The sequence below is a fragment of the Capsicum annuum genome, chromosome 8, assembly GCF_002878395.1.
Source record: "Capsicum annuum cultivar UCD-10X-F1 chromosome 8, UCD10Xv1.1, whole genome shotgun sequence".
Lineage (NCBI taxonomy): Eukaryota > Viridiplantae > Streptophyta > Magnoliopsida > Solanales > Solanaceae > Capsicum > Capsicum annuum.
The window spans coordinates 4,450,485-4,477,626 of record NC_061118.1 but is presented as its reverse complement, the minus strand read 5'-3'; the positions used below and the strand labels follow the sequence as shown (position 1 = coordinate 4,477,626).

At 30.8% G+C, this 27,142-nt stretch overlaps 1 protein-coding gene and 1 long non-coding RNA gene across 2 annotated transcripts; one reads left to right on the top strand and one right to left on the bottom strand.

Moving 5' to 3' along the window:
• Nucleotides 1-4,836: 4,836 nt before the first annotated feature.
• Nucleotides 4,837-25,614, bottom strand: LOC107856663. The gene is made up of 2 exons (XR_007043449.1): nt 25,258-25,614; nt 4,837-5,183 (listed from the first exon to the last, which is right to left on the bottom strand). It is a non-coding gene; the product is annotated as an uncharacterized LOC107856663 (long non-coding RNA).
• On the top strand, nt 6,689-9,719 carry LOC107856660 (loganic acid O-methyltransferase). The gene is made up of 3 exons (XM_047394297.1): nt 6,689-6,846; nt 7,753-8,379; nt 9,172-9,719. Exons 1-3 carry the CDS (start codon nt 6,781-6,783, stop codon nt 9,508-9,510), a joined length of 1,032 nt encoding a protein of 343 aa, XP_047250253.1. The 5' UTR covers nt 6,689-6,780; the 3' UTR covers nt 9,511-9,719.
• Nucleotides 25,615-27,142: the final 1,528 nt, after the last annotated feature.

Below are 27,142 nucleotides of genomic sequence, written 5' to 3'. Positions count from 1 at the left end.
TTTATTGTTGCTACTGTTCTTTTCTCCATTACTTTTAGCATAATTTTTTCACTATTATTTCTCCCGGCTATCTTTACTTGTCTATTTCTGACTTAAATACACTCTTAAGCAGTGGTGGAGCCACATTGAAGTCAGGGGTTCATCCGAACCCCCTTCGTCGGAAGATTATACTATTTTTACATGGTCAAAAACATTTTTATATATATGTAGTAGATATTGAACCTCCTTCGATTAGTCTGTATATTTACTTCTAAACCCCCTCAATAAAAATTTTGGCTCCACCACTGCTCTTAAAAAGTAATAAATAGAAGAAATATTTTACATTATCACCCCTTTTAGTTATGTCATCTAAATATTAGTAAAGGTAAAAACAAAAACAAACACAAAATAATAACAACCTCTTTAATTTTCAACCTAGATGCGTAAAATTAAAGAACTACTTTAATATACTGAACAAGAAAAAATTGAACAAAGGGAGTTACTATATTTTCTTATCATACCTAATGTGATCAAACTCTATATATAAGTAGAAAAGTAGAAATGCAAGATTGGTTCAATCAAATCAAAATTGTGTAGTTCTTTCGTTTCAGAAAGAATAATTTACTTTGCAGAGAATTTAAATTAATCAACAAGATTTTTGAATTATGTGATTTAAAATTAAAGAATAAATACACTATTACCATTTTGAACTATACGCGAAAAGGTTGAAATATACTTAAACTTTAGAACTATTTTGCAGAGAATTTAAATAAATAAAGAAGATTTTTGAATCATGTGATTTAAAATTAAAGAGAAAATACACTATTACCATTTTGAACTATACGCGAAAAGGCTGAGATATACTTAAACTTTAGGAGGGTCCTATTACCCCCTTGGAGTAATATTTAAAATCGTATTTTGACAACCTTAGTGTCTACGTGGCACAACACACTGAATGGTCCATGTAGGCACATGTGTGTGCCATGTGCCACATAGACACTAAGGTTGTTAAAAATACGATTTTAATTAGTTCAGGGTAATAGAACCCTCCTAAAGTTCGAGTGTGTCTCAGTCTTTTCGCTTATAGTTCAAGGTGGTAATAAAATATTTTCTCAAAATTAAAATCATGTCAAATGTATCAAAATTTATTTTAATCTTACTGTATCAAACACGCCATGTTAAGAATTGAAATTAAAGTATTCCCAAAAAAAAAAGAGCTATTCTTTTTAAAATTAAATAAAAAGTAAAATGGGTCATTCTGTTTTAAACGAAAGGAGTATATTGAATTGTGTGGACAAGATTTTTAATGAAGATAAGATATACATAGGGTTACCTTTCATCTTTCTATCATGAACTTATTGAAGAGTCCATATATAGTATAATTTAATATTATCTAATTTAAATGTATAATTAGACGTGACATTGGACCATTTTCATATACTAGTGGATGAGATTTAGTTTGTTCTTATGGACTCATTTGGTTACAACAACAATATACTCAGTCTATTTATATAAAATGGGATTAAAAAAAAAAGTATATATAGTTCGTATCATTATATTAAATGTGAGATAGAAAAGTTGTTCCAAGAGACCCTTTGCTCAAGATCAGGGGCGAAATCACCTTTCATTCAGAAGTTCATCCAAACCTTCTTCGACAAAAAATTATACGCTATATTTATACTATTTTTATATGATTAAAATTATTTTTTTATGTATATACAGTAGCTGATGTTGAACCTCTTTCAGCTATTTCCTATGTTTACTTTTGAACTCTCTCAATAAAAATTCTGATTCCGCCACTACACGAGACAAATATATTCTTATGCATTGCACCACACTTGTTCTTATGGAGTCCTTAATTAGTTGTTATGCATTATGCCATAAGCACAGATGTATCAAGATTGAAAAGATAAATTTTTCTTTTAATTTGTTAATTTTTCTTAATTTCCTTTTTAATTTATTTTTTGAAAAAATATATTTGAAAAAAATATCAAGATTGAAATGCCTTGTCCCGACTTGTTTTTATTTGTTTTCTTCTCTATTACAACTTGTTTGCACATGTCCCAATCCCAATTGTAACATTACTTGGTTTTCTATCACAAACTTATTGAAGAGTTTATATTATAATTGAATATTTCCAAATTTGGATAATTAGATGTGACATTGTGATGAGGACCATTTCCATGTGCTAGTTGAAGGATTTTGTTGGTTCTTGCAGACTCTTTTGGTTCATATATATAGGGAAAAAGTTTCGAAATATACTTAAATTTTGACGAAAATTGTTGTAACACGCTGTAATTTTGCGGGCGTCTTATGACCTCCCAGACCATTTATTACTGTATTTTCATGGCATATATTTGCTTAGTTGGACCACTTCAGACCCTTACGTGCTCTGTGTGCGTGTATTCATGCAGTGATCCAGCTGGCAATTATATGCCACAAAAATGCGGTTAAAATTATTTAGGACAGGTCATAGGATCCCCCGCAAAGTTGAGACGTGTTACAACAATTCTCGCTAAAATTTAGATATATTTCGATACTTTTTCTATCTTACTTTACAACTTAATATAAGCATGAATAATAGAGTTTTGTTGTCCTCACATTACTCTATACCTATATATGAGAAATTTGAATAGTGTTTTTATGAGTTGTTAAAAATGGAATTTGGAAAACAAATCCATTTATCAAGACATAATAGAGACTCACACAACTAATATTTAATTAATTTGTTACGTGAGATATTGAACTTTTTCCATCAAGTAGGATTCCTTCATTATAAGTATATGGTATAATTGTGTGGATAATAATAAATTGGCAATGGTTCTCTAATTATTGAAAAAATATTTGTTTCTTGTGTATTGCAACTTGTTTGCACTTTGTCCCAACTATTCATTGATGTAAGTGATGTCACAAAGAATTATGATACTAACTAATACCTCATATCAGATGTGAAATAAAATAATTCTTCATTTTATTTCGAATCATTTATTCCTTATAACTCACACCTAATTAACGAACACTTTATATAAGCATGAACAATAAAGTTATGAGGCTGCAACATGTTGTTGACAATTTATATAAACATACGAACTAACAAAAAGAGATTCAACGTTAATTATATATATACAAAAAAAATAATTTTAATCATATATAAATAATATAATTTCTCATCATGAAAGTTCGGATAAACCACTTGAAATTCATTCGGGATAGGTATATGGTATAATTGTATGGATATAATTACTTTGTAATAGTTTTTTTTTTTTTTTTCGGAGATATTTGTTTTCTTGTCTATAATCTATTGCAACTTGTTTGCACGTGTCCCAACTATTCATGAATTTGAAGAGTCCAAATTATAATTGGATATTTCCTAATTTAGTTAATAACATGTGACATGCATATCATGGGGAAACATCGGGAGCGGCTCCTCTCCGGTGTGCTTTGTGTCCAGTTCGTCCGGTGTATTTCTAATCAAGTGACACCTGTCCACACTTAAAATCACAGGGACACAATTTGCTTAAGTAATACACTCTTTTAAACCACGGTTAAAAGGCTACAAAAACTGATCAATAAAAAAACATATTTTACTCTCCCCCTATAGCCAGTAAGTATATAGGCAAGAATCTTGGTTTCCTTTTCTGTGCATTGAGTTCTTTTTAAAAAAAAAATACTTCTCCGTTCCAAATTATGTATTGTAATTTTTTTTGATCCGTTTCAAAAAAAATATATCTTTCTTTATTTGGTAAGTTTTTAAAAATACAATTACAATTTTATCCACTTAACTTTAAATATTATTACACATTTTTTATTTATTTTTTAATTAAAAGTGATCCCACATAATTTAAAATATTATTATTTTTTTTAAAAGGGTAATTTTGTAACTTTAACAAAATCAATACTTATTTCTTAAATATCATGTCCGGTCAAATAGCGACATATAATTTAGATGGAGGGAGTAATAATTATTGTTTCATAATATTTTGGTTTAATTATATTCATGGGTAATTACTCCCTCCATTTCAAAATAATTGAATTATTGAAAAAAAATTTAGTGTTCAAAATAATTGAATTGTTCAATTATTCAAGATAGATGTTGAAATGGAGGGTAAAATTGAAAAAAAATTCAATATCTTTCTTGAATAATGAACAACTTAATTATTTTGAATACTAAAAAAATTTTCAATAATTCAATTATTTTGAAATGAAGGGAGTAATTACCCGTTAATATAATTAAATCAAAATATTATGAAACAACAATTTTTTATTTTTTTTTAAAGAACTCACTGCACAGCAAAGGAAACCAAGATTCTTGCCAATATAGTTACTGGCTATAGGGAAACAGTAAAATATGTTTTTTTATTGGTCAGTTCTTATAGCCTTTTAACCGTGGTTTAGAAGAATGTGTTAATTAAGCAAATTGTGTGCGTGTGATTTTAAGTGTGGACAGGTGTCACTTGATTAGAAATGTACTGGAAGAATTGGACACAAAGCACACTGGAGAGGAGCCCGCCTCCGGAAACATCAACCCCTTTTTTTTGGAAAAAAAAAATGGGGTAAGGGAAGAGGATTATAAAATACAAAATCGAATTCTAATTAATTAGATGAAAATTTAACTAGTTATTCAACTGAGCTATTACGATCGTGTGATCAATTATTGGTTGTTTTTCAACATGTAAGATAATTCATATCAAGAGAATAATAATCAGTGTTAAAGTTCAATATCCACTCGTTATAATAAATCGAATGAAATGATTAGTATGATGCATGCATGTCATGTGATCGAATAGGGAAGATAGTAATGATGATGCTCGTGTCTAAAAACTCCGATTGGATCCTCAAAATGCATTTGAAATCCTGTAAACACAATTCAACTATACTATTAGATCAAATTCGATATTGCAGATTCAGTGAAGTAGTCAGAATTTTCAATGATGATTGTTATCAACCGATATTGACCGAAGTCAGCTCTAGACCTTTAACTTTTCAACATCTCGTTCAGATGCTCAAAATCACACAAAAAGCCTCAGAATTCAAATCAACTATGCTACTAATCCAAAATTGATGATTCAAACCTAATGAAACTGACAAAATTTTCACGCAACTCTTTGGTCTTTGAATATCCATCAAAGTTGACCATTTAACTCTAAAGCGTTCCAAAACGAGTCAAAACTCAACCAATCACCTCGAGAACCATGTCATCCGATCTGTAGATCATAAACATCAAAATGCAACAACGAAAAAGATAAAATAATCAAAACAATTATGAATCAAAAATCACAACTATAATTGTTACATTTGTTTTTCGAATTGTCTTTTTTATTTATTTTTAAGTAGCAAGTGGAACTACAAATCCATTTATATGAAGCTGTTAGAGAATTTGAAATTTTGATGATAGACATATGGATGAAACATGTTGTGCAAGCTGGTCCACACAAGTGAAGAAATAGAAGTTACTGGTTCTCACATGTATTGCATATTGAAGTCGATGCAAGGCTCACAAGACGTTAAGACAAAAGTGGATAAGCAAGGAAACTCAGATATGTTACCAATGCTTATCACATACAACAAAAAGATTAACGAGAAGATAAGTGCAACAGTTAGAGTTTGAATTAATAAAGGAGTTCTACCAGAATTAGGAATATGAGAGAAAGAGTTCTATTCAGCTAAGGAGTGAAACTACTTGCGAGTCCTATTGACAATAGAAGAGTACATCATGTAAAGGACTCCATCAAGGGGTTGGTTCTTCAAGTTGTAACGAGTCTTTTGTTCTAGTCTCAGTAAAGTATAAACTGAGTTAGGAGTTGTGTCTTCAAGTTAGGGAACTCGAAAACTTGGAACACTTATCTTGAGAAGATTTATGTTTTTTGTAGAAACAGGAGTTAGAAATTTTAATTCCTAGTTTATAAGAAGTCTGGTAATTTGTTAATGCTTAAGAGTAATAGTGAAGTTGGGGTTAAATTCTGTAGATGTACAGGTCGTGATTTTTTACACCTTTCTTGAGCCGAGGTTTTTCACGTAAAAATAGCGTGTTCATCTTTTACCACGTTAGCTTAACTAGTAGAGTATAATATTAAAATCAGTAGGGCACGCACTCTAACAGAAGTCATAAGAGAGACTCACGCAACTAATTATATTTGTTACGTGACATGTTTAACAAACTTTTTAAAGTAATTTAAGTAAGACTAATACCTGTTTGATTGGGAAAGAGTTACTACAGAATAATGAATTCCAAAATTATTTATCTCGAGATTAGTTTTTATGTTTTGTTTGTTTTTGGTTTTTCATTCGATATCCGGTACACGCATTGGACTCCAATCAATCCGGATTCGAGCCGCATAGGGCCCTATTCGGGGGAAGTGGGAGAGCACTCCCTACCAAGAATTTTTCCATACTCAAGGCTCGAACTCGAGACCTCTGATTAAGGGAGGAGCCGCTCTATCCGATGTATCACATCATTTGGTGGTACCTCTAGCTTAGTTATTCCAAAATGTATATGAAATAATTTATTTCATTACTATAATATAAATAATGAGATAAATAATTTTGATACTAACTAATATCTCACGTGAATCAGAGAATAAAATACATCAACAATAGTAAAATGAAACGTGTCTTCTCCCTTTTCACACAAATCTTGATTTGGCAAAAGGTAGAGTTGAACAGTGCAAAATTTACATATATATATATATATATAAGAACATGCATAATGCTTTGTGTGAAGAAAAACACAAAACAATAAGTCAAAGAAAAAAGAAGAAGTATATTATATATTTATTAATATATAGTATATATTTAGCAAAAATGTCATCTTTCCCTATGAATGCTGGTGATGGTCCATATAGCTACTCAAAAAACTCCCCATTGGCGGTACATATTAATTTCTTGCACTTTATTATATATTATAATATTATCATTTTGAATTTGAATTAGTTTATTTACAAATTATAGAAAAGTCATATATATAGTTGTGTTTTATCATATTAAGGTAACTAAACTTCACTATCTATATTAATAAAGTTACTAAACATGCTTTAATTACACCTCTTTTGAGTCGAGCTGTCTATCAGACAGCGGTGGAACTTAAATTTTCATTGAGAAGATTAATAAGTAAATGTACGAACTAATCGAAAAATGTTCAATTTCTAATATATACATGAAAAACATTTTTAATCAAGTAAAATAATATAATTTTTTTAAAAGGGGTTCGAATCCTTGGAGCAAAGATGGCTCCATCACTGCTATCAAAAAGAACTTATCCATCTTAAGAAGGTAGGGGATAAGGTGTGTGTACATCTTATACCCTCCCAAAACCTCACATGTGAGTAGTGACGGAGACAGGATTTCTATCAAGGGGCTCAAACACATAGGAAGCAAAAAATAAAAATTATAAACTTGTCGTGAAAGGGGCTCGAACTCGAGTCCATGAAGCCCTCTATGTTAAAGTTTGCAATCCCTTTCCTACTGAATCAAGTTTTTTTGCTTATGTCAAGAGTTCAATTTAATATATATACACATAGAGAAAAAAAAAAAAACTTTATATATATATATATATATTGTAATTTTTCGACGAAAGGGTTTGGATAAACCCCTGGGATCCATGTAGCTCCGCTCCTGAGTGGCAGAGCCAGAATTTTTATTAAGGAGGTTCAGAAGTAAACATAGAACTAGTCGAAGGCGGTTCAACATCAACTATATATAGAGAGAGAGAAAAGATAATTTTAACCGTAGTATAATTTTCCGTAGACGTGACTTTACTGTTATAATTGCATGCAGAAAGAAGCATTAAATGGTGCAAAGAGAATGGTGAGAGATGCAATTATTCAAAACCTTGACATCAAAATCATGTTATCATCATCTTCAAATACAATACGTATTGCAGATTTGGGATGTTCAGTTGGACCAAACACTTTCATTGCAATGCAACATGTTGTACAAGTTCTAAAGGAAAAATACCATAATAACAACATTCTTGAATTCCAAATATTTTTCAATGATCATGTCACAAATGATTTCAACACCCTCTTTCAATCACTACCCATCGATCGATCCTACTATGTATCTGGAGTTCCAGGAACATTCCATGGTAGATTATTTCCATCGCGATCGATACATTTTGCACATTCTATCAACTCTATACATTGGTTATCTAAGTGTCCAGAAGAGCTGTTAGATGAAAAATCCCCAGCATGGAATAAAGGTTTGATTCATTATATGGGTACATCAAATGTTGAAGTATTGAATGCATATGTTGCACAATTTGAAAAAGACATGGAAATGTTGTTAAATGCAAGAGCTGAAGAGATTGTTGAAGGTGGAATGATGGTACTTGTTACACCATTTGAAAGTTATTTACGTCTCTTCAAATTTTTTGGTTCTAGTCTTATGGATTTGGTGAATGAGGTAAGTAAATATTTCCTAAAACACAATTTTTTTTTAAATCTGAGTTTGAGTGATCAGAGTTTTGGAGTAACTGGTAAAGTTGGTAAAATTGTTGTAATGTGATTAGGAGGTTATGAGTTCAAGCCTTGGTAAACAGCCTCTTGCGACAGAGGTAAGTCTGCGTACAATACACCTTTGTGGTAGAGTCTTTCTCCAGACCATACGTATAGCGAAGGTTTCGGTATATCGGACTGTCTTTTTTCCCTATTTATTTGAGTTTACGTTATATATATCGTCACTCTAAAGTCGAGCTAATGGATCTACAAGTTATGGTATCAACATGATTTTGGCTCAAATCCAATATTTGTGATAAGAAATATGCATGTATATATACATCTAATTATTATCTTATATCAAAATGTTCACATAAAGTGAAACTGATGAATCAAAGTGTATATTTTCTTATGTGTCTATAATGTTGTATCTTTCAATAAAGTATCTTTAGCTCAGACCTATATATATATATAAAAAAAAAAAAAAAAAAAAAAAAACCTCTGACGCACTAAAGCTATCGCTGTGTGCGGTGTCCGAAGAAGGACCCACCACAAGGGTATATTGTATGCAGTCTTACCTTGTATTTCTGCCAGAGACTGTTTCCAAGACTCGAACCCGTGACCTTCTAATCACATGATAGCAACTTTATCGGTTACTTCAAGACTCAGACCTATATATGTGTTGAAAATTTCACTAAATATTTACAATTAATAAATGTATGTTTTTTTCTTTTTTCTTTTTTCCTTTTTTGGGATACAGGGAAAGTTAGATGAATTTTTAGTTGACTCGTTTAATTTGCCAATGTATTTTCCATCACCTGAAGACATGACTAAAGTGGTCGAGAAAAATGGTTGTTTTAACATAGAGAAAGTAGAATTGACATATCCAAAATCGAAACTTGTGGATGAAGCTGATGCAAAGGCTATAATGATAAATCTAAGGGCTATTTTAGAAGGAGTTTTGAGCAATCACTTCGGATGTAAAATTGCAGAAGAAGCTTGTACGAGAACTATTCTCAAAAGTGATGAGATTTCGACATGGATGAAAGCGAATTATGAGAGATCATGTCAGTTATTTATCGCTTTGAAGCGTAAATGAATTTCTATAGAAAAATCTATCTATTTGTCTATCTATTTATATATATACGAGAAGTGCAAGGCCCGTGTCAACACGGGCCCAATAATAAAACATGTGGATTGCAATTTTTAAGTTTTAGAATTTATGTTGGAGTAGGAAGTTTGAGCAGTAGAATGTTTTCATTGGTACGATAAAATATACTTATAAAATATATTTCTGTAAATTTTTTATCAAACTTTTCTTTTGTATATATTCCTTCTATTGAAACGTAGGAGTCATTTGTTATAGTGTATAAATTTTCTTTTTGAATAGAATATATTAGTAATATTTGTATTAGTAATGCTTCTATTAGTAAATACTGGTATTATTTATGTTAACATTAGTTCTTATACATTGTTTAACGTGCTGCATTAAAATTTACTTTTTCGATTTTGATATATTTAAATAAAAGTTTTTTTTAAAAAAAGAATTGCATAATACATTTTAAGATTCATTCGAGATCTAGCACGGGTTCAATATATTAATTTTTATCTCAATTTATATGACACAAATAGAATTTAGATAACCAATCATACTTTTAATAGGTATTTAGATAATTTAATTTGTTAACTATTGTAATTTATAATATTTTTATGTAATTTTTAAATGATATATATTATTTTTTTTGTCCAAACTTTTGTGGCATTGATAGTCAATTATATTTTAAAAATAATTTAAGTTTTTAATTATTATGATTTATAATACTTTTCTTCTATTCCAATTTCAGTGACACTAATATAATTTCAAGAGTCGACCAAATATTTTATATCTTTTAAATCTTTTAAGTTGTTAATTATTGTAATTTATAGTATTTTTCATGTAATTTTTTTGAAATATATAACATATTAAATTATTTTGATGATACGGTAAAATGTAATTATTATTATTTATTATTTTTATTATGTATATGTGTTGATTCAAAAAGAATTTGGAAACATTTAAAAATGTATTGAATGTTACAAATGTTAATAATCCATTTGGTGCTTCTTGATTTCTCTATATTTATCTCTTGTTTGTTTTTACTCTTTTGCCCTTTAAATACGCTACTCTTCTTGTCCAAATTTTTATGGCATTGCTAGTCAATTATGTTTTAAAAATAATTTAAGTTTTTAATTATTGTGATTTATAATACTTTTCTTCTATATTCCAATTTCAATGACACTAATATAATTTCAAAATTCGACCAAATATTTTATATCTTTTAAATTGCAAATTATTGTGATTTCTAGTATTTTTCATGTAATGTTTTTGAAATATATAACATATTAAATTGTTCTTAGATATTTTAACTTGTTAACTATTGTAATTTATAATACTTTTTATATAATTATTTTTTAATAATATATGCTACTCTCCTTGTCCAGAGTTTTGTGTCGATGATAGTCAATTATATTTTTTTAAATAATTTAAATTTTTTATCATTGTAATTTATAATATTTTTTCTATTTCAACTTATGTGGCACAATGCCTAAATGACCATAATAATTAATTAGGAGTGATATAGTAAAATATAATAATTATTATTTATTATTTTTATTATGTGTATGTGTTGATTCAAGAAGAATTTGGAAACATTTAGAAATGTGTTGAATGTTACAGATGTTAATAATACATTTGTAACATTTGGTGCTTCTTGATTTATCAACATTTATCTCTTATGTATTTTTACTCTTTTGCCCTTTGAGTATATGTAGCAATTTTTATTTTTATTTTTAAAATGTCATGAAAATTTTACTCTTTTGCCCTTTGAATACGTTATTCTTCTTATCCAAATTTTTGTGGCATTGATAATCAATTATATTTTAAAAATAATTTAAGTTTTAAGTTATTGTGATTTATAATATTTTTCTTCTATTCCATTTTCAGTGACACTAAAATAACTTCAAGAGTCGACCAAATATTTTATATCTTTTAATTTTTTTAATTTGTTAATTATTGTGATTTCTAGTATTTTTCATGTAATTTTTTTTGAAATATATAACATATTAAATTATTTTTTCTGTTTCAACTTATGTGGCACAATGTTTAAATGACCATAATAATCAATTAGGGGTGACATAGTAAAATTATGGTTGAAGCAGACATGTCATAAATGTCTATTTTATTTTTTACTTAAATATTATTAATTTTTTAATGTATAAATAACTTATAATAATTAATTAGGAATAATATAATAATTAATTAGGAGTGATATGATACAATTACCTTTGAAACAGACATGTTATAAATATCTATTTTATTTTTTAATTAAATATTATGAATTTTTTAATGTATAAATAACTTATAATAATTAATTAGAAATAATATAATAATTAATTAGGAGTGATATGATACAATTACGGTTGAAGCAGACATGTCATAAATATTTATTTGATTTTTTAATTAAATATTATTAATTTTTAATATATAAATAATTTATAATAATTAATTATATGTGGGCTCCATCATATTCAATAGGAATAACATCAATGGAAAAGTGGGAATTTATTGGAATGACATGAGTTGTAATTAATTCAAAATGGAAGGACTTTTCTTATAGTTGTTGATAAGGTCCAAATATTAAAACACAAAATACAATTTTCCTAAACAAACTAATCTTGCAAAGTATTTTATAGACCTTAGTATCCTAAAACTTTGTTTTAATACCCATAAGCTAACATGTCAAAACCATCATTTCTAATATATAGAAAAGAAAAGAAAAGAAAAGAGAAGAAAAAAAAACTAAATATATATATATATATATATATATATATATATATATAATAAAATAGAAAAGAAAAGAAAAATAATATCTTTTAAAATAATTTAATTTTTTAATTATTGTGTAAAAAATTTTCTACTCCAATTTAAGTGACATGATACTTAGATGACCATAATAATTAATTAGAGATAATATAGTAAAATCACGATTGAATATATTAGGAAAAAATTTAAATTAGGTGAAAATGTAATAACAAACAAGAAAGAAAGTAAATTATATGTTTGATATGAAATTAAATAAATAATAAATTTTATTTAATTACATCAGTTATAATTAATTTTTACAATAAATTATTATCCTGCTTTTAATGTCCCCTTTGGACAATACGAAATAACAAAGAAATCTCGAAGTTTCTGACTGTATGGTAAATCTTTCACCCGAACAAGGGGCCTGTCAGAAATCAAACAATTTTTTGTTAGTCCATGTGTCTAGTAGTTCTAATTGTGCAAAAATCGCCCTTCCTCTTCGTCAGTACGGGCTTCCAGGGCACAACTTACTAGACGGAGTCACAGAGACAGAGCTATCGTAAAACTGTTGATCTCGACTGTACCTCCATTTCGGAACCAAGTCGGGAAACCATAAAATTTCTTGTATTATCTAAGTAGAGTCTGGATCTTTCATAGTTCATATACTTCGAGAGGTTAGAACTGTTGTATGAACATAAAAAAAAAGAGTTTAGCCGGACATAGTCACGGCGTAGATCTGAGAGAATAAAAGAAGACAATCAAAGTGAAAAGTAAAGAGTAAATATGTATGTACCTTGCCGGAGAGATGCCGGAATAATATTCACAAAGCCAACTTTTATTGCTTTTCTAAGATTATTACAAGAGAGAATAAGAGAGAATTTCTAAAACTCTTCCTACTTTCCCTTCTTTAGAATGAGGCTTCTTTTATAGAAGGGAAAAGGAATCTTGCACAGTAATATGTGGGTCCTGTGCACAGTGTTTTACCACAGTATTTTCAACTATTTGAAACAGTATTTTCAACTATTTCAACTATTACAATTATTACATATGCAGATTTATTTTTTGTGGCCCCATCGTAGAAATTCTTCTGCGTTGGCTAATACTTCTTCTGCGTTCAGGGTTTCTGGTGGCTGGGAATCCGTGATATCATCAGTGTTTCGCTCCGTGCTATTCATAGATGTATCCGAGGTTTGTTCGACTGTATGAAGTAATTTGTCTCGGACTTCGGCCAGATATTCTTCAATGAGTTGGAGCTTATTTCCATCATGAGCAGAGATTCGCCGGGAGACATAATTGAGTGATTTATCTTCAATTAAAATAGATTTTTTGGGTGTCCTTTCATATGCGGAGATTTTTTCCTTGATTTCTTCCTTTTGGTCATGTCTATAGGGAAGTTTGGTGTCGGGGTCTATTCTGAGCAGTTTATCCCAGAAATTACAATAAAAAGTCCGATAAATAGCTGGGATTTGTTGTGAATCGTAACCAATTTCAATCGACCAACGATGTATCCAAGGAATAGAGAATTCGATGTAAAAGTACATCTGATCGATAGTGTCTAATTTGCAGATATGGTCAGAGAGATATAATTCGGTCAGAAATGGAGAGGATTTTTTCCATGAGTTATATAAGGAGGTATATTCTGCTGGCAAAATTTTTACCGATGGGCCGTGATTTGTCCACCAACGAATGAACCAATTTGGAATAGGTTTTTCAAAAACTTTGGGACAGATTTTGATAAACCAAGTGTGTTTATGTTTGTAATTATTGTAGTATAACACAGAGGTAAAGGCTTTAATGTAATCCCAGTAGGTGAAATTGGCAATAGTTTGTCCTTGCGGACCCATGGGAAGACTTCGTTGTGTCATAGAGGAAATTCCCCATTCCTCAATAGGGATGAGCTTTTTGATGACTATTTTGGAGTAGCCATGTACTCCAGGGGTGGATTCACCGAGAGGGCTGTGCTCAAAAGTTGCACTGGCGGTGTTAATTAAAATTTGCTCATAAAAAGTCCGTGTTTTGTAGGATTCTCCTGCCATATAAACATTAGCGGTTAAATAATTTTTTAAGATTCTCCAAGCTTCTTCGGAGTTTTCTTGTGAGGGGATATGCTGATTTTCTAGATAAATAATGAGTTCCCTTGCTTCGAGTTTCTCATATGAAGGTTTATCTTCATTTTCAGTAATGATTGATGCAAAGAAATCTGCAGCCTTTTTCTGATCAGATAAATAGGACTTAATCTGCTGGAATAAAGGATGAGTTTCAGGAATATCATCAAGATTAATATTCGGAGTTTGCGAATGTGAGGACGATGCCTCCTGAGAGATTCGAGCATTAACCAGAGTTCGATTCCCATGTTGGAGTACAGGGAAATTAGAACTTGTTGTGCTATAAGCAGAGTTTCTGGTATTACTTCGCGGATAAGAAGGATTCGTTCGTCCTCCATGGTGCAAATATGCAGGGTTTTGATTTCTACCTCGACCTCTTCCTCTGGCTATTTGCCAAGGGGGATCAGCCATACTGCAAAGAAGCATCATTATTTAGTCATTTATATCAATATCATACCAGTCATTATCAGTATTTTCAGGGGTGGTATACCACCATAATTCATCATGAATTAGTTGGAACCACCATAGGTCATTCAGAACAAGCTTATGAATGAGAGTTTCTAATATCAATTTCTGAATATCTTTAGGTAAAGGAATACTTTGAAGAATTGCAAAAATTGTTTTTTCAGAGAGAAAACGGGTATAGAAAGTCATATTAAATATTCTCGTGATAAAAAATCAGGTAATGAATTTTCACTACCCTTTTTGTACTGAATTTCGTAATCAAAAGGGGCTAGCTGAGCCTGCCATCTTGCAAAGATTATTTTAGAAGCATCATGTTTAAAGTCTTTATCAAACATGAATTTAACCGATTGAGCATCTGTGCGAATGACAAATTTTTGATTGTAAAGATCATCTTGAAATTTTAAGACACATTTAACAATGGTAAGCATTTCATGAGCAACAGTAGCGTATTTCTTCTGGCTTTCGGTCCATTTACCAGAATAGAATCGAATTAAACATTCAGATTTTGTATGGGGATTTACTTGTTTAAGTATTCCGCCATATCCAATATTAGAGGCGTCAGTTTCAATAATTTTCAACCAATTAGGGTTTGCAAGAGAAGTGCACGGAAGAGATTGTACTCGAGTTTTGATTAATTTTACCAAATCAGTGTGGGCTTTAGTCCACGGAGTTTTATGATCATTTTTCAGACGATCATAGAGCGGGGCTAGATCTCGAGACAGATTTTGATAGAAGGGGGAGATATAATTAAGACTGCCAAGAAATTTTTGCAGTTGCCTTTTGTCAGTAATTTCATCAGGGAATTTGGTAGCGAATTCAAGTACCCGCTGGATTGGCTCAATTGACCCTTGAGAAATATTATGGCCAAGAAATCGTATATTAGTTTGAAATAGACTGATTTTTGGTTTGGAAATGACTAGACCATTTTGAATAATGATTTGCTTAAAAATATGCAGATGTTTAAAATGATTTTCAAGAGTTTTTGAGAATACTAGAATATCATCTATATAGACAATGATAAAATCCATATGAGGATTAAAGATATCATTCATAATTTTTTGAAATTCAGAAGGAGCATTTTTTAACCCGAACGGCATAACATTCCATTCGTATTGTCCAAAGGGGACATTAAAAGCAGTTCTATAAGTATGATTTTTATCAATTTGAATCTGCCAATAGCCAGATTTGAGATCAAATTTAGAGAATATATTAGCGTCATATAATCTAGACAGTAAATCCCTTTTATTGGGAATTGGATATCGAATCCATTTTAGAACTTTATTCAGAGGTTTATAATTGATAACTAACCGAGGAATACCTCTTTCTTTTTCAGCAGCATTATTAACATAAAAAGCAGTACAAGACCAAGGTGATTTAGAGGGTTTAATAAGTCCCTTTTGTAGGAGACTATCTATCTCCGTTTTGCAAAATTCGACCAAGTTTGTATTCATTTGACAGGGTCGAGATTTTGTAGGGATCGTGTCTTCGCTGAAATTTTCCTCATAAGGAAGCGAAACAATATGTTTCTTTCGATTCCAGAAAGCGTTTGGATGATCAGCACAGATATCAAGTATTAATTGGGAAGAAATAGTTTTTATTTTTTCTTTTATTTTAACCGATTTCAAGGTGTCGGAAATATTAATGCTCATTATTTCTAATTGTAAGAAATTAAGCTGATTTTGCTTTATATTAATAAGAGCGTTTATGTCCCTAGTGACTGGATGAGTGATAAAAGGATACGAAATTGGCTGATTTTTATACGTAGCCGTAAAACCATTGGCATCAATATGCGTATAGGGATAAATAGCATTTATGAAAGGAGTACCTAAAATAATAGGCGGATAAATTTGATTTTTGACCAAGAAGAAGAAATGAGGAATACATACCTTGTCTCGACAAATATGCGTGTTAGGCAGTTTATAATTAATATCAAGAGAATGTCCTGATGCAGATCTAATAACATGAGTAGTTTTTTCAAAGTATTTTGTAGGAATCAGACCTTCTTGTATGCAACTAACGTCCGCACCACTATCAATCATAGCAACGTTAGTAATAAAGAAGTTTTTATTAATCAATATGGTACAATTAATATACCATTTATGGGAAGAGACAATTTGCATCATCCCTAAAAAAGAATTATTTTTCGAATTTTCGGTATTGTAATTTTCAAGGTGAAGAGTATCCTCAGAATTTTTGAGATTTCAAAATCTTTTTCCTTTCCTTTTGAAGAGGAAGTTGTTGATTCTTCGAGTTTTGAAAGTCGATGATCAGTAACCATCTGATTTTGTTGTAACGAAATAATTTCCTTTTTGAGTTTTTCAACTTCGACCTTTAAATCGTTAAAAGAGGTGTCTCTACCAGGAGTTTTACTTATAGCAAGCCGCCGATTTACTTCAGCTAAAGAATAAGACATAGGTTGATTTTCGAAAGTATTATCTCTAGACGTACTAGAAGAAGCAGAGGTTTTTTGGGTAGCAAGATTAAGGATTTTCTCACGAAGTTTTTCATCCGAAACTTCTTTAAGTAATTCAAGAATATTTTCAGCAGTAAGAGTTTTAACATCAAGATCGAGGTCTTCGAATTGTGCTTGAAGTTTATACATCACTTCATCACAATTACACAAATCGTTAGCACAGTTATTACATCTATTATTCTGATCTTGCTCACTACCTGAATTAGGTAATTCAAAATTATTTTCAGAAGTAGAATCAGATTCAGAATCAGAAGTATATAATAAATTATAAACTTGGTCATGAACTTCTTCAGAAAGTCTTAATGACTTAAGTTTTTGCAATTTGCAATTGGGAGCAATATGACCATATTGATTACACTTATAGCATTTGATTTTTGCTAAATCATGCTTCGAATGATTTTTAGCAAATCTAGTAGACTTTCGGAAGGACTTTCGAGCTTCGCGCTCTTCCTTACTCCGATGCCTAGAGTGTTTGGATTTGTAGTAAGGTTTGGATGTTGAATATTTGCGGGACTTTTGAACCAAGGATTTTTCCATGCCGAATTGTTCACAGAAGTCGCCCAATTGAGATTTCTCTCGGAGCTTATCCAGCTTGACTTGTCTAGCTAATTTTAGCTCATTACAGAGGGCTAAGCCTTCTTGTGTACAAGCTACAATTAGTTGACCATAAGTTTTTTCAGAATAAGGAATTTCGCCATAAGATCCTCTAAGAGTTTTACGAACACGTTCAGCAAATAGAGGGGGAAGACCGTCAATGAATTTAGCTTTCCAATGTTCATACTTACTCTCGGGTAAGTCCATGACTCGACTAAGAAAGGTGTATTTATACCAACGAAATTCGCCTAGATGGCGGCATTTTAAACCATTAAGAAGTGTTCGAATATTTTCGTATTGATTGGTAAATCGTCCGCCAAAATGTTCAATAATAGTTAGCATGAGTGTATAGACTGCATCTGATCTACCTGCCGGGAGAGCACGACCAAGATTATCTTTCCCCGGTTGATCATTTGTAGCATTAAAGATTGCTTCGCGTTTTGTATCATCTAGAAAATTATCCCACCAACCTCGGAGTTGACCAGTGAAACCCGCAACAATCATTTTACAAATTGTTTGGTCATTTCGAGTGGTGCTAGAACCAGTGGATTTAGTGGCTAAAGAGATTGTAGCATACATAGACATACGATGAATCAGGATAGAGATTTGTCGGTCGGATAATCCGTCAATATTCCATTCATATATAGCGTCACCGCTATAAGACGTATTTGTTTGATTCCAGTCCCGTTCCTCTATCAGAACATCTTGGGGAGTAGGACGTGGATAATAGGCAGTAGACATACGGGGAATATCCGCGTATTTTTTCCCTGGCTGTTGTTTAAAAATACCTTTGAGTTTGTAAAGTTCAGTCGAGAGAACCTTACTTGGATTGTCAGAAGAGTCAAGATCATCCGCAAAGTTGGATTCAAGATTGTGAACAAACTCATTTGAAATATTCAGTGGTTGAATGTGTAAATGCGAGAATTTTTTATCTAGGAGTTTTTCTAATTGATCGATTGGAGAGTCTTGTGTAAAACCATCGATTTCAATAGGTCGTTGAATACAGGGTTTTGAAAGAATAAAACTTTCATCAACAGGTTGTTTGGAAGTAGAAGGAATATCAGCGGAATTAATTTTGGTACTAAGCTGGTGTACCAGAACAATAAGTTCATCGAGTTTGGTATCCAGAGAGGAAATATGTTCACCGAGAACTTTAACATAAAGACTTAGATAATTATTTTGAGATATAAGATTATTTATTTCAGAGACAGTAATTTTTCCTACATCGTCATTAATGAATTTTTGAAAGGCTGAAAAAGTCATGCCTGTGTTATTTGGGAGAATAAATGACGATTGAGGAGGATAACAGGCTTGAGTGACTGAACCGTCAGGATTTTGATAGGAACGTTCTATAAGCTTGATATACGACGGCAGATAAGCTGACATAAACCAAGGAACAAAAAAGATAATTTGATTATGCAGAACACACATTTCATAAAATTCTTCAGAAATATTTCGTAATTCATCCTGAGTATAGGTTTCAAAAAACCAAGTCCTAAAATTGGTCCATTTTTCAGTATAAAATTCCTTTTGAATATGAAACGATTATTCAAGTGTAAAGCTAATAATTTATTTATTATTTTTTAAAGTGAATAAATATTGTTTGAATTTCTATTTTTAGTATACTAAAATTCACATATTTTTAGTATAGTAAAATTTACATAAAAAATTATTAATTTATAAAATTATATAATAATAAAAAATAATATAATTTATTCAAATATTACAATTTACATCATGAAAATACATGAAAATAATGAAAACAAGTATAGTTAAATATTTATTTTTAATATAATAAAATCTATGGAGGGAATATTTATTTCTTTTCCATTTTCATCTGCTCTGTTTCTCCACTATTGATAATCAACTTCCAACATCTTACTCATAAGTTCTTTCTTTTTTCCACCAATAAATAAATAAATAAATAATCATCAATCCAAAAGAAATCCATTTTTACTCAAGAATCAAGATTGTCTACTCTGCCAAACACCCCCATAGTGAAATTTCCCAAAAAAAAAAAAAAAATCAATACTTTTTTGATTGAAAAAAAAGATTGAATTTTTAAGGTGTAAATGGACTCAATTTCACTAAGACTAATAACCCATCAATCATTTTTTAAAGCAGTTGGATGTGGAGATCTTGAGTCATTGAAAATAATTATCAAGAATGAAGAGTTGGATTTATCTTCTTTATTGAGTTTATAGAATGGGAGGGAAACAGCTTTGTATGTTGCTGCTGCAAATAATTATGAGGAGATTGTTAGTTACTTGCTTGGGTTTTGTGATTTGGAGGTTGCTTTGATTAGGTCTAAAGCTGATTTTGATGCTTTTCATGTTGCTGCTAAGAGTGGCCACTTGGGTATGTTTGTGTTGCTTTTGGTGGTTTTTAGTATATGGTTACAGTGAATTGTGTTCTTGATTAGTGTTGTGTTTAGTGAATTATGTTATTGATTAGTGTTGTGTTTGGTGAGTTACATTCTTGATTAGTGGTGTTTATTGAGTTATGTTCTTTGATTAGTGTTGTGTTTAGTGAATTATGTTTTTGATTTGTCATGTGTTTAGTGTATTATGTTCTTGATTAGTGTTGTGTTTGGTGAATTATGCTGGTGATTAGTGTTGTGTTAGTTAGTAATGTTTTTGATTTGTCATGTGTTTAGTGAATTATGTTCTTGATTAAATTTGTGGTTAGTGAATTTTGATGCTCTTCACGTTGCTACTAAAAGTGGTCACTTGGGTATGTTGTCTTTCTGTGGTGTTTTTTAGTATATGGTTATAGTGAATTGTGTTCTTGATTAGTGTTGTGTTTAGTGAATTATGTTCTTGATTAATTTTGTGTTCAGTGAATCATGCTGTTGATTAGTGTCGTGTTTAGTGAGTTATGTTTTTGATTAGTGTTGTGTTTAGTGAACTATGTTCTTGATTAGTGTTGTGTTTAGTGTATTATTTTCTTGATTAGTCATGTGCTTAGTGAATTATGTTCTTGATTAGTCATGTGTTTTTGTTCTTGATTAGTGTTGTGCTTAGTAAATTATGTTCTTATTAGTGTTGTGTTTAGTAAGTTTTTGTTCTTCATTAGTGTTGTGTTTACTGAATTATGTTCTTGATTAGTTTTGTGTTTAGTGAGTTTTTGTTCTTGATTAGTGTTGTGTTTGGTGAATTATGAATTGTTGTGTTTAGTGAATTATGTTCTTGATTAGTGTTGTGTTTAGTGAATTATGTTTTTGATTTGTCATGTGTTTAGTGAATTATACTCTTGATTTGTCATGTGTTAAGTGAATTATGTTCTTGATTTTTCATGTTTTTAATGATATAAAAGTGTTTTTTGATCTGTTTTTGACCCTTTTAAGGGTGTTTGGGGCTGGGGTGGGGTGAGATGGGGGGCGCGGAGCTGGGATTGAAGCTTATAGGTTTAAGAATATTAGTCCTTTTAATTTAGTAGTTAGAGGTAAGAGGTAAGGTCTGTATACATGCTGTGCTCCCCAGACCCTACTTGTGGGACAACACTGAGTATATTGTTGTATTTTTTAAGACAAATATAGAGTTGGGACCAAAATTTCCGGGTTCGGTCAAACCTAGTCTAGCTCCGCCCGTGGATTTGGGGGGGGGGGGGGGGGTTAATCACAGTTCTTGACTTTGGTGATTAATAATGCTCAAATAAGGCAGAGTCGGGATTTGAAGCTTATAGATTTTAGGATTTAAGGATCAATAAAGATTGAATTTTGAAGGGGTAAATGTACTCAAAATCATCAACAACAACATATCTAGTGAATTCCCACCTAGTGGGGTCTGGGGAGGGTAAAATGTACACAGTCCATACCACTACCTCCGAAGAAGTAGAGAGGTTGTTTCTGCTAGACCTCCGGCTCAAGACACAGAAATAGTAAATAAGGTCGTAATAAAACATGAGACAAGCTGAAATAACAGAAATAAGGCACCACAAAGAAGTACTATACACTAACAAACTGCAAGCACCCACCTCCCCCAACCCACCTAACTATAGACTCCATCCTATGTGCAAAGTCCTATAACTACTAGCAAGGCTACCCCAAAGCACGCCTAACTAATGGCCACGACTCACCCACGCGCTCTAACCTTCTAACCTAATTACATGGACTTAAAATCATCATTTTTTACAGCAGTTGGATGTGGAGATCTTGAATATCTTAAAATAATTATCAAGAATGAAGGGTTGGATTTGTCTTCTTTATTGAGTTTACAGAGTGATGGGAGGGGAAACTGCTTTGTGTATTATTCACGTTGGATGTCAGGCCCTAGGCTTGCGGGAGTGTTGGGAGTTCCACACGTTCATTTAGGGATAGTAAGGTCTTGGGCAATCTTCCCCGCATGAGCTATAGCTTTTAGGGTTGAGTTGCGCCCATGATCCATTTATTTATCAAAATTAATAATTTGTACATATTGAATGAATTTCTTAAAACAAATACACAATTTGGACCAAAAATACTAGGTTCTGCCAAACTTGTAAGCTATAGTTTAGCTCCGCCCTTGGGGTGGTGAGGGGACGGGGTTTAATCACGTTTCTTGACTTTGTTGATTAACTATGCTCAAATTGGGTAATGTGTATGATAACGTCAATTTAACAAAAATGCTGAAGCAAAACCATGAAGTTTATGTTTAGCCCCCGATGCCAGCTTGTATAATAGGCTTTGGAGGTCATCTTTCTCTAATGTTAATATATTATCAAGTATATTTTAAGTGATTTGACTCTAAATCATTTATTTTGTTGGGAGAGTAGTTACCCCCTCCCCCCCACACACCCCAAAAAAAAACGTCTAGAGAAGGGCCAGACCACAAGGGTATAATGTACGTAGTCTTACCCTACATTTCTGCAAAAGGACAGCTCGAGCCTGGGACCTCGTGATCACATGACAACAACTTTACCGAGCTACGCCAAGGCTCCCCTTCAAGAGAGTAGTTATCAAAAAACAAAAAACAGCATGTGTTTAGTTTGTAGAACTTCAGTAGTTTCTAATTGGCTACTTCAGTTTCAAATTTTCAATTATTTTTCATTGGGCTTCTGATAAGCCAGACCAACTTCGATCTTCTGAGACCATAGACAATCCAAGTATCGGATCCAGGTGCTTGTGATATTTTTTGTGCTTGTTTTTTCGCGTTTCTATTACCAATCAGTCGATCAACTAATCCTCAATCTCAAACTACCTTATTGCACTAATCGATAGGACATTTTTCCATTATTGTTCCTTGAGAATTTAGCGAGAGCTAACGAGAAGTACCTGACATGCTCGATTGTAAATTCTTACGCCTTGGTCTTGAGTACCTTATTAGTCCCATGCTTGTATAATTTGGAGGATGTTTGACCATATAACACATGCTGTCGTTCAGGTATTGTTGGGGAACTTTTGGCCATGTGGCCTGGACTTTGTGAAGTATGCAACTCGTCAAATACGAGCCCTCTTTATTCAGCTGCCGTCAAGGGACATTTGGATGTGGTGAATGCCATTTTAGATGCAGACGTGAGCTCCATACGAATTGTTAGGAAGAATGGGAAAACTGCACTTCACACAACGGCACGGTATGGCCTTCTAGATATTGTAAAAGCACTTATAGAGCGACATCCAGATATTATATCGATCAAAGATAAAAAGGGTCAAACCGCACTTCATATGGCTGTTAAAGGTCAGGATACTTCTCTAGTGGGGAAAATGTAAAATAAATATTATAGTTTTGGTTATTATTAATAAAATTAATTTTCTTATCATGCTAATTTACTTCAGAGAGATCATCATTAGCTTATATACTTAATTAATATTTCTTACTTTTTTTTTCCAGAAGATAATGTTTGTGTTTTTATGAAATTTTGTTATATGATTTTTTTCTAAAAATAAAAATATGATGATTTTAAAGAAGTTAAAAAAAAAAAAAAAAATTAATGATAAAGGGTAAAATAAGAATTTTAAAAAGTCAATTAGGATAAAGGGGGAATATGATTATTGTTCAAAGTTGAGAGGGAAGTTTGATTTTCAAGACAAAGTGGGGGGGGGGGGGGAATTTTGACCCATTATTAAAGTAATTTAACTTCACTCATTGTAGTAGTGCAAGAAATTAATATATACCGCCAATATATGTTTCTAATAGAAATATATTAACTAAACCTTAATGGATAGAGTTATCAAATATCTTTAATATAGAAAGCTATCAGGTAATTAAGTGAGAATAATAAGTAAAATATATATATGTAAATGATCGTCGTACACCATTTTGTTATGAAATAACTAAGAATAAGGAAGAAGAATAGAGAGAGAATAGATAGTAATTCTTATTTACCCTTAATTTCTGACATACTTCAAATTCTGATAGATCTTATCTATATAGACATTTACTATAATGTAAATACATTTATAACATCCCCTTGAATGTCGATATGTCGATATCAACAATGACTCATTATTTCGATTATAGCTCAATTAGCTGACTATCTGAACTTTCTATCTTATTAGTTCAATTAGCTCAATTAGCTGACTATCTGAATTTTTTGTCTTGATGATTCAATTAGCTGACTATCTGAACTTTTCTATCTTGTTGGTTCAATTAGCTTACTATCTGAACTTTCTGTGTTGTGGGTTCAATTAGCTCAATTAGCTGACTATCTGAACTTTCTGTCTTGTTGGTTCAATTAGCCGACTATCTGAACTTTCTAAGCTGACTATCAGAACTTTCTGTCTTGTTGATTCAATTAGCTCAATTAGCTGACTATCTGAACTTTCTATCTTATTGGTGACACCTTATAATCCCTCTCTCTTGCCCTCAATTTTTTTAAGAAAGACAAAACATGAGTCCCTCCGTTTTAGTTTACTTGGCTCCTATAATAAAAGTAGATATTTCAATTTACTTAGCCGTTTTCACAAATCAAGAGAGATTTGTTGTTTTTTTCTCATACTAGCCTTAGTACGGTGTTAAATAGCTACTAAACCACCAACCCGTTGTTTGATACATCGGAGTGGATAGATGGGGATATCACACGTGTTGGGATCGTATCCCACGAGACTATTTTATTTCCCTTCATACGAGATAGTAATCCCAGCATTTTACTACAATTGGTATATAATAGTAGTCTAAATATTAGTTCATACATACCAAACATGAAATAAAGTTAATCCCAAACTTTATCAGAATTCCAAAACATCATTATTAATGTTAGTATAGTAAAATACACCTCTAATTAATTTTATTTTATTTTTTTATACGAAATGTGACGAGTCAACAGAGATTAAGTAAAATTAAAAGGAGTGAGGGAGTGCTTTGAAGTTGTTGGCTATGAACTTGGAGAGATTTTTCAAATCAAAGATTATATAAAAATTCAAGAAATTAAATTAAATTAAATTAATACCTGAATTTGGGAGTTTTTTGAGTAGCTATAAACACTATCATCATCACTCATTGGGAAAGATGTTGCCATATATGCTTCTTCTTCTTCACCCTTATAAATTATCCAAATTTATGAATATTCTAGCATAATTGATTTTTATATTACTAATACATTCAGGCTCGAGAAACAAAGAAAAGATCTGTACAAATGAGATATCCAGCAATAAAAATAAAAAGAATTGAATAGAGGAGCTCTTAAGCATTTGATGATCTCGGATGTGTCGATATCAACAATGACTCATTATTTCGATTAATTATTTCTTTAAGATAAAAAAAAAATTTAATGCTTACTAAAGATCTCACTCTATCAGATTCCATATTCAGTAATACATGTTACAGTACTTGTGGCAAGTGGATGTCTACAAATTGTCCACACAATTCCAATTATTGTTTGATTAGAATCATCTTTTGACATACTATCAACCAATTGGGGTCCATCACTCATACTTTTAATTTTATATAAATTAAAGGGAAAAAGGTATTTATAGATATGCATTAGATGTTTGGCTAAAAATATAATATACTTAATTGTATAATTTTGTGCAATAAATCCTAAAGAATATCTTGAACATAATTTTTCAAAAAAGAAAATTCGATTGTACTTAATTGGTATTACGAATTAGGTTAATATTGAAGAGTATATTTTAACAAAATTTCAACCTTAATTGTTGTGTGCTGTTCTGCAGTTAAAAGATTGATCAGTCACACAAATAACTTTTATTTTCTAATAATTGGTGTATATTAGATTATATACGATCATACATATATTATTATAATATTTCTGACGATTATTTTTAGCTTAATAAGTTCCGTTTGTGTCCCCACAAATTTCCTTTTTATAGAAATAACTAGCCGGCTTATGCCGTGCTACGCACGATCCAATGTTGATCTTTAAAATTTTTATGTTATGTATAATTTTATCATTTAATTAAAAGTTTTATTTGTTTGATTGATAAATTCTAAGTTAGATATATAATATTATATTTAGATTGATGAAATTTGCATAACGATATTTTAAGTTGTTCAAACTTTTGTTATATTGATAGTCAATTATATATTTTAAATAATTTAAGTTCTTTATTATTGTGATTTATGATATTTGTTTCTATTCTACTAATTAGAAGTGACATAATAAAATTATTATAAAAAATACTTGTGAATTTTTTTTGTGGCTCTATATAAGACGTTATGTTAATTTAAAGCATCAAAAATTAATTTATCATTTTACGTCCATTTTACCCTTTTTATTAAATATTATTAATTTTTTATTACTTAAATAATTTATAATAATTAAATATGGGTAATTTAGTAAAATTACGACTGAAGTAAGTGAAACAGTCATGTCATAAATATTTATGTTAGTTTTTTTTTATTAAATATTGTTAATTTATTAATACGTAAATGGCTTATAGTAATTATTTAGGGGTGATAAAGTAAAAACAAGGTTGAAGCAGCTGAATCTGGCAGCTGAAGCAGGCATGTCAACCTGCTGCCTGCTTCAGCACCCAAACTCCCTCTTATATATATTACTAGATATCGATTGCCCGTGCCAGCACGGGCCCAATATATATATTTTTTAATCTTAATTTAAATTATTAAAATAATTTATATTTTTAATTATAATGATTTATAATATTTTTTTCTTCTGTTTCAATTTAAATAATGCTGGTATAATTTCAAGAGTCAGTCAAATAATTTATACTTTTTAAATTTCTAAAGTTGTTAATTAAGCGATTTACAATGTCTTTTACATTATTTTTCAATAATATATGAATATTCTTCCTGTCTCAATTTATGTGGCACAAATAAAATTTCGACAGTCAATCAAATTTGTTTTACATATATAT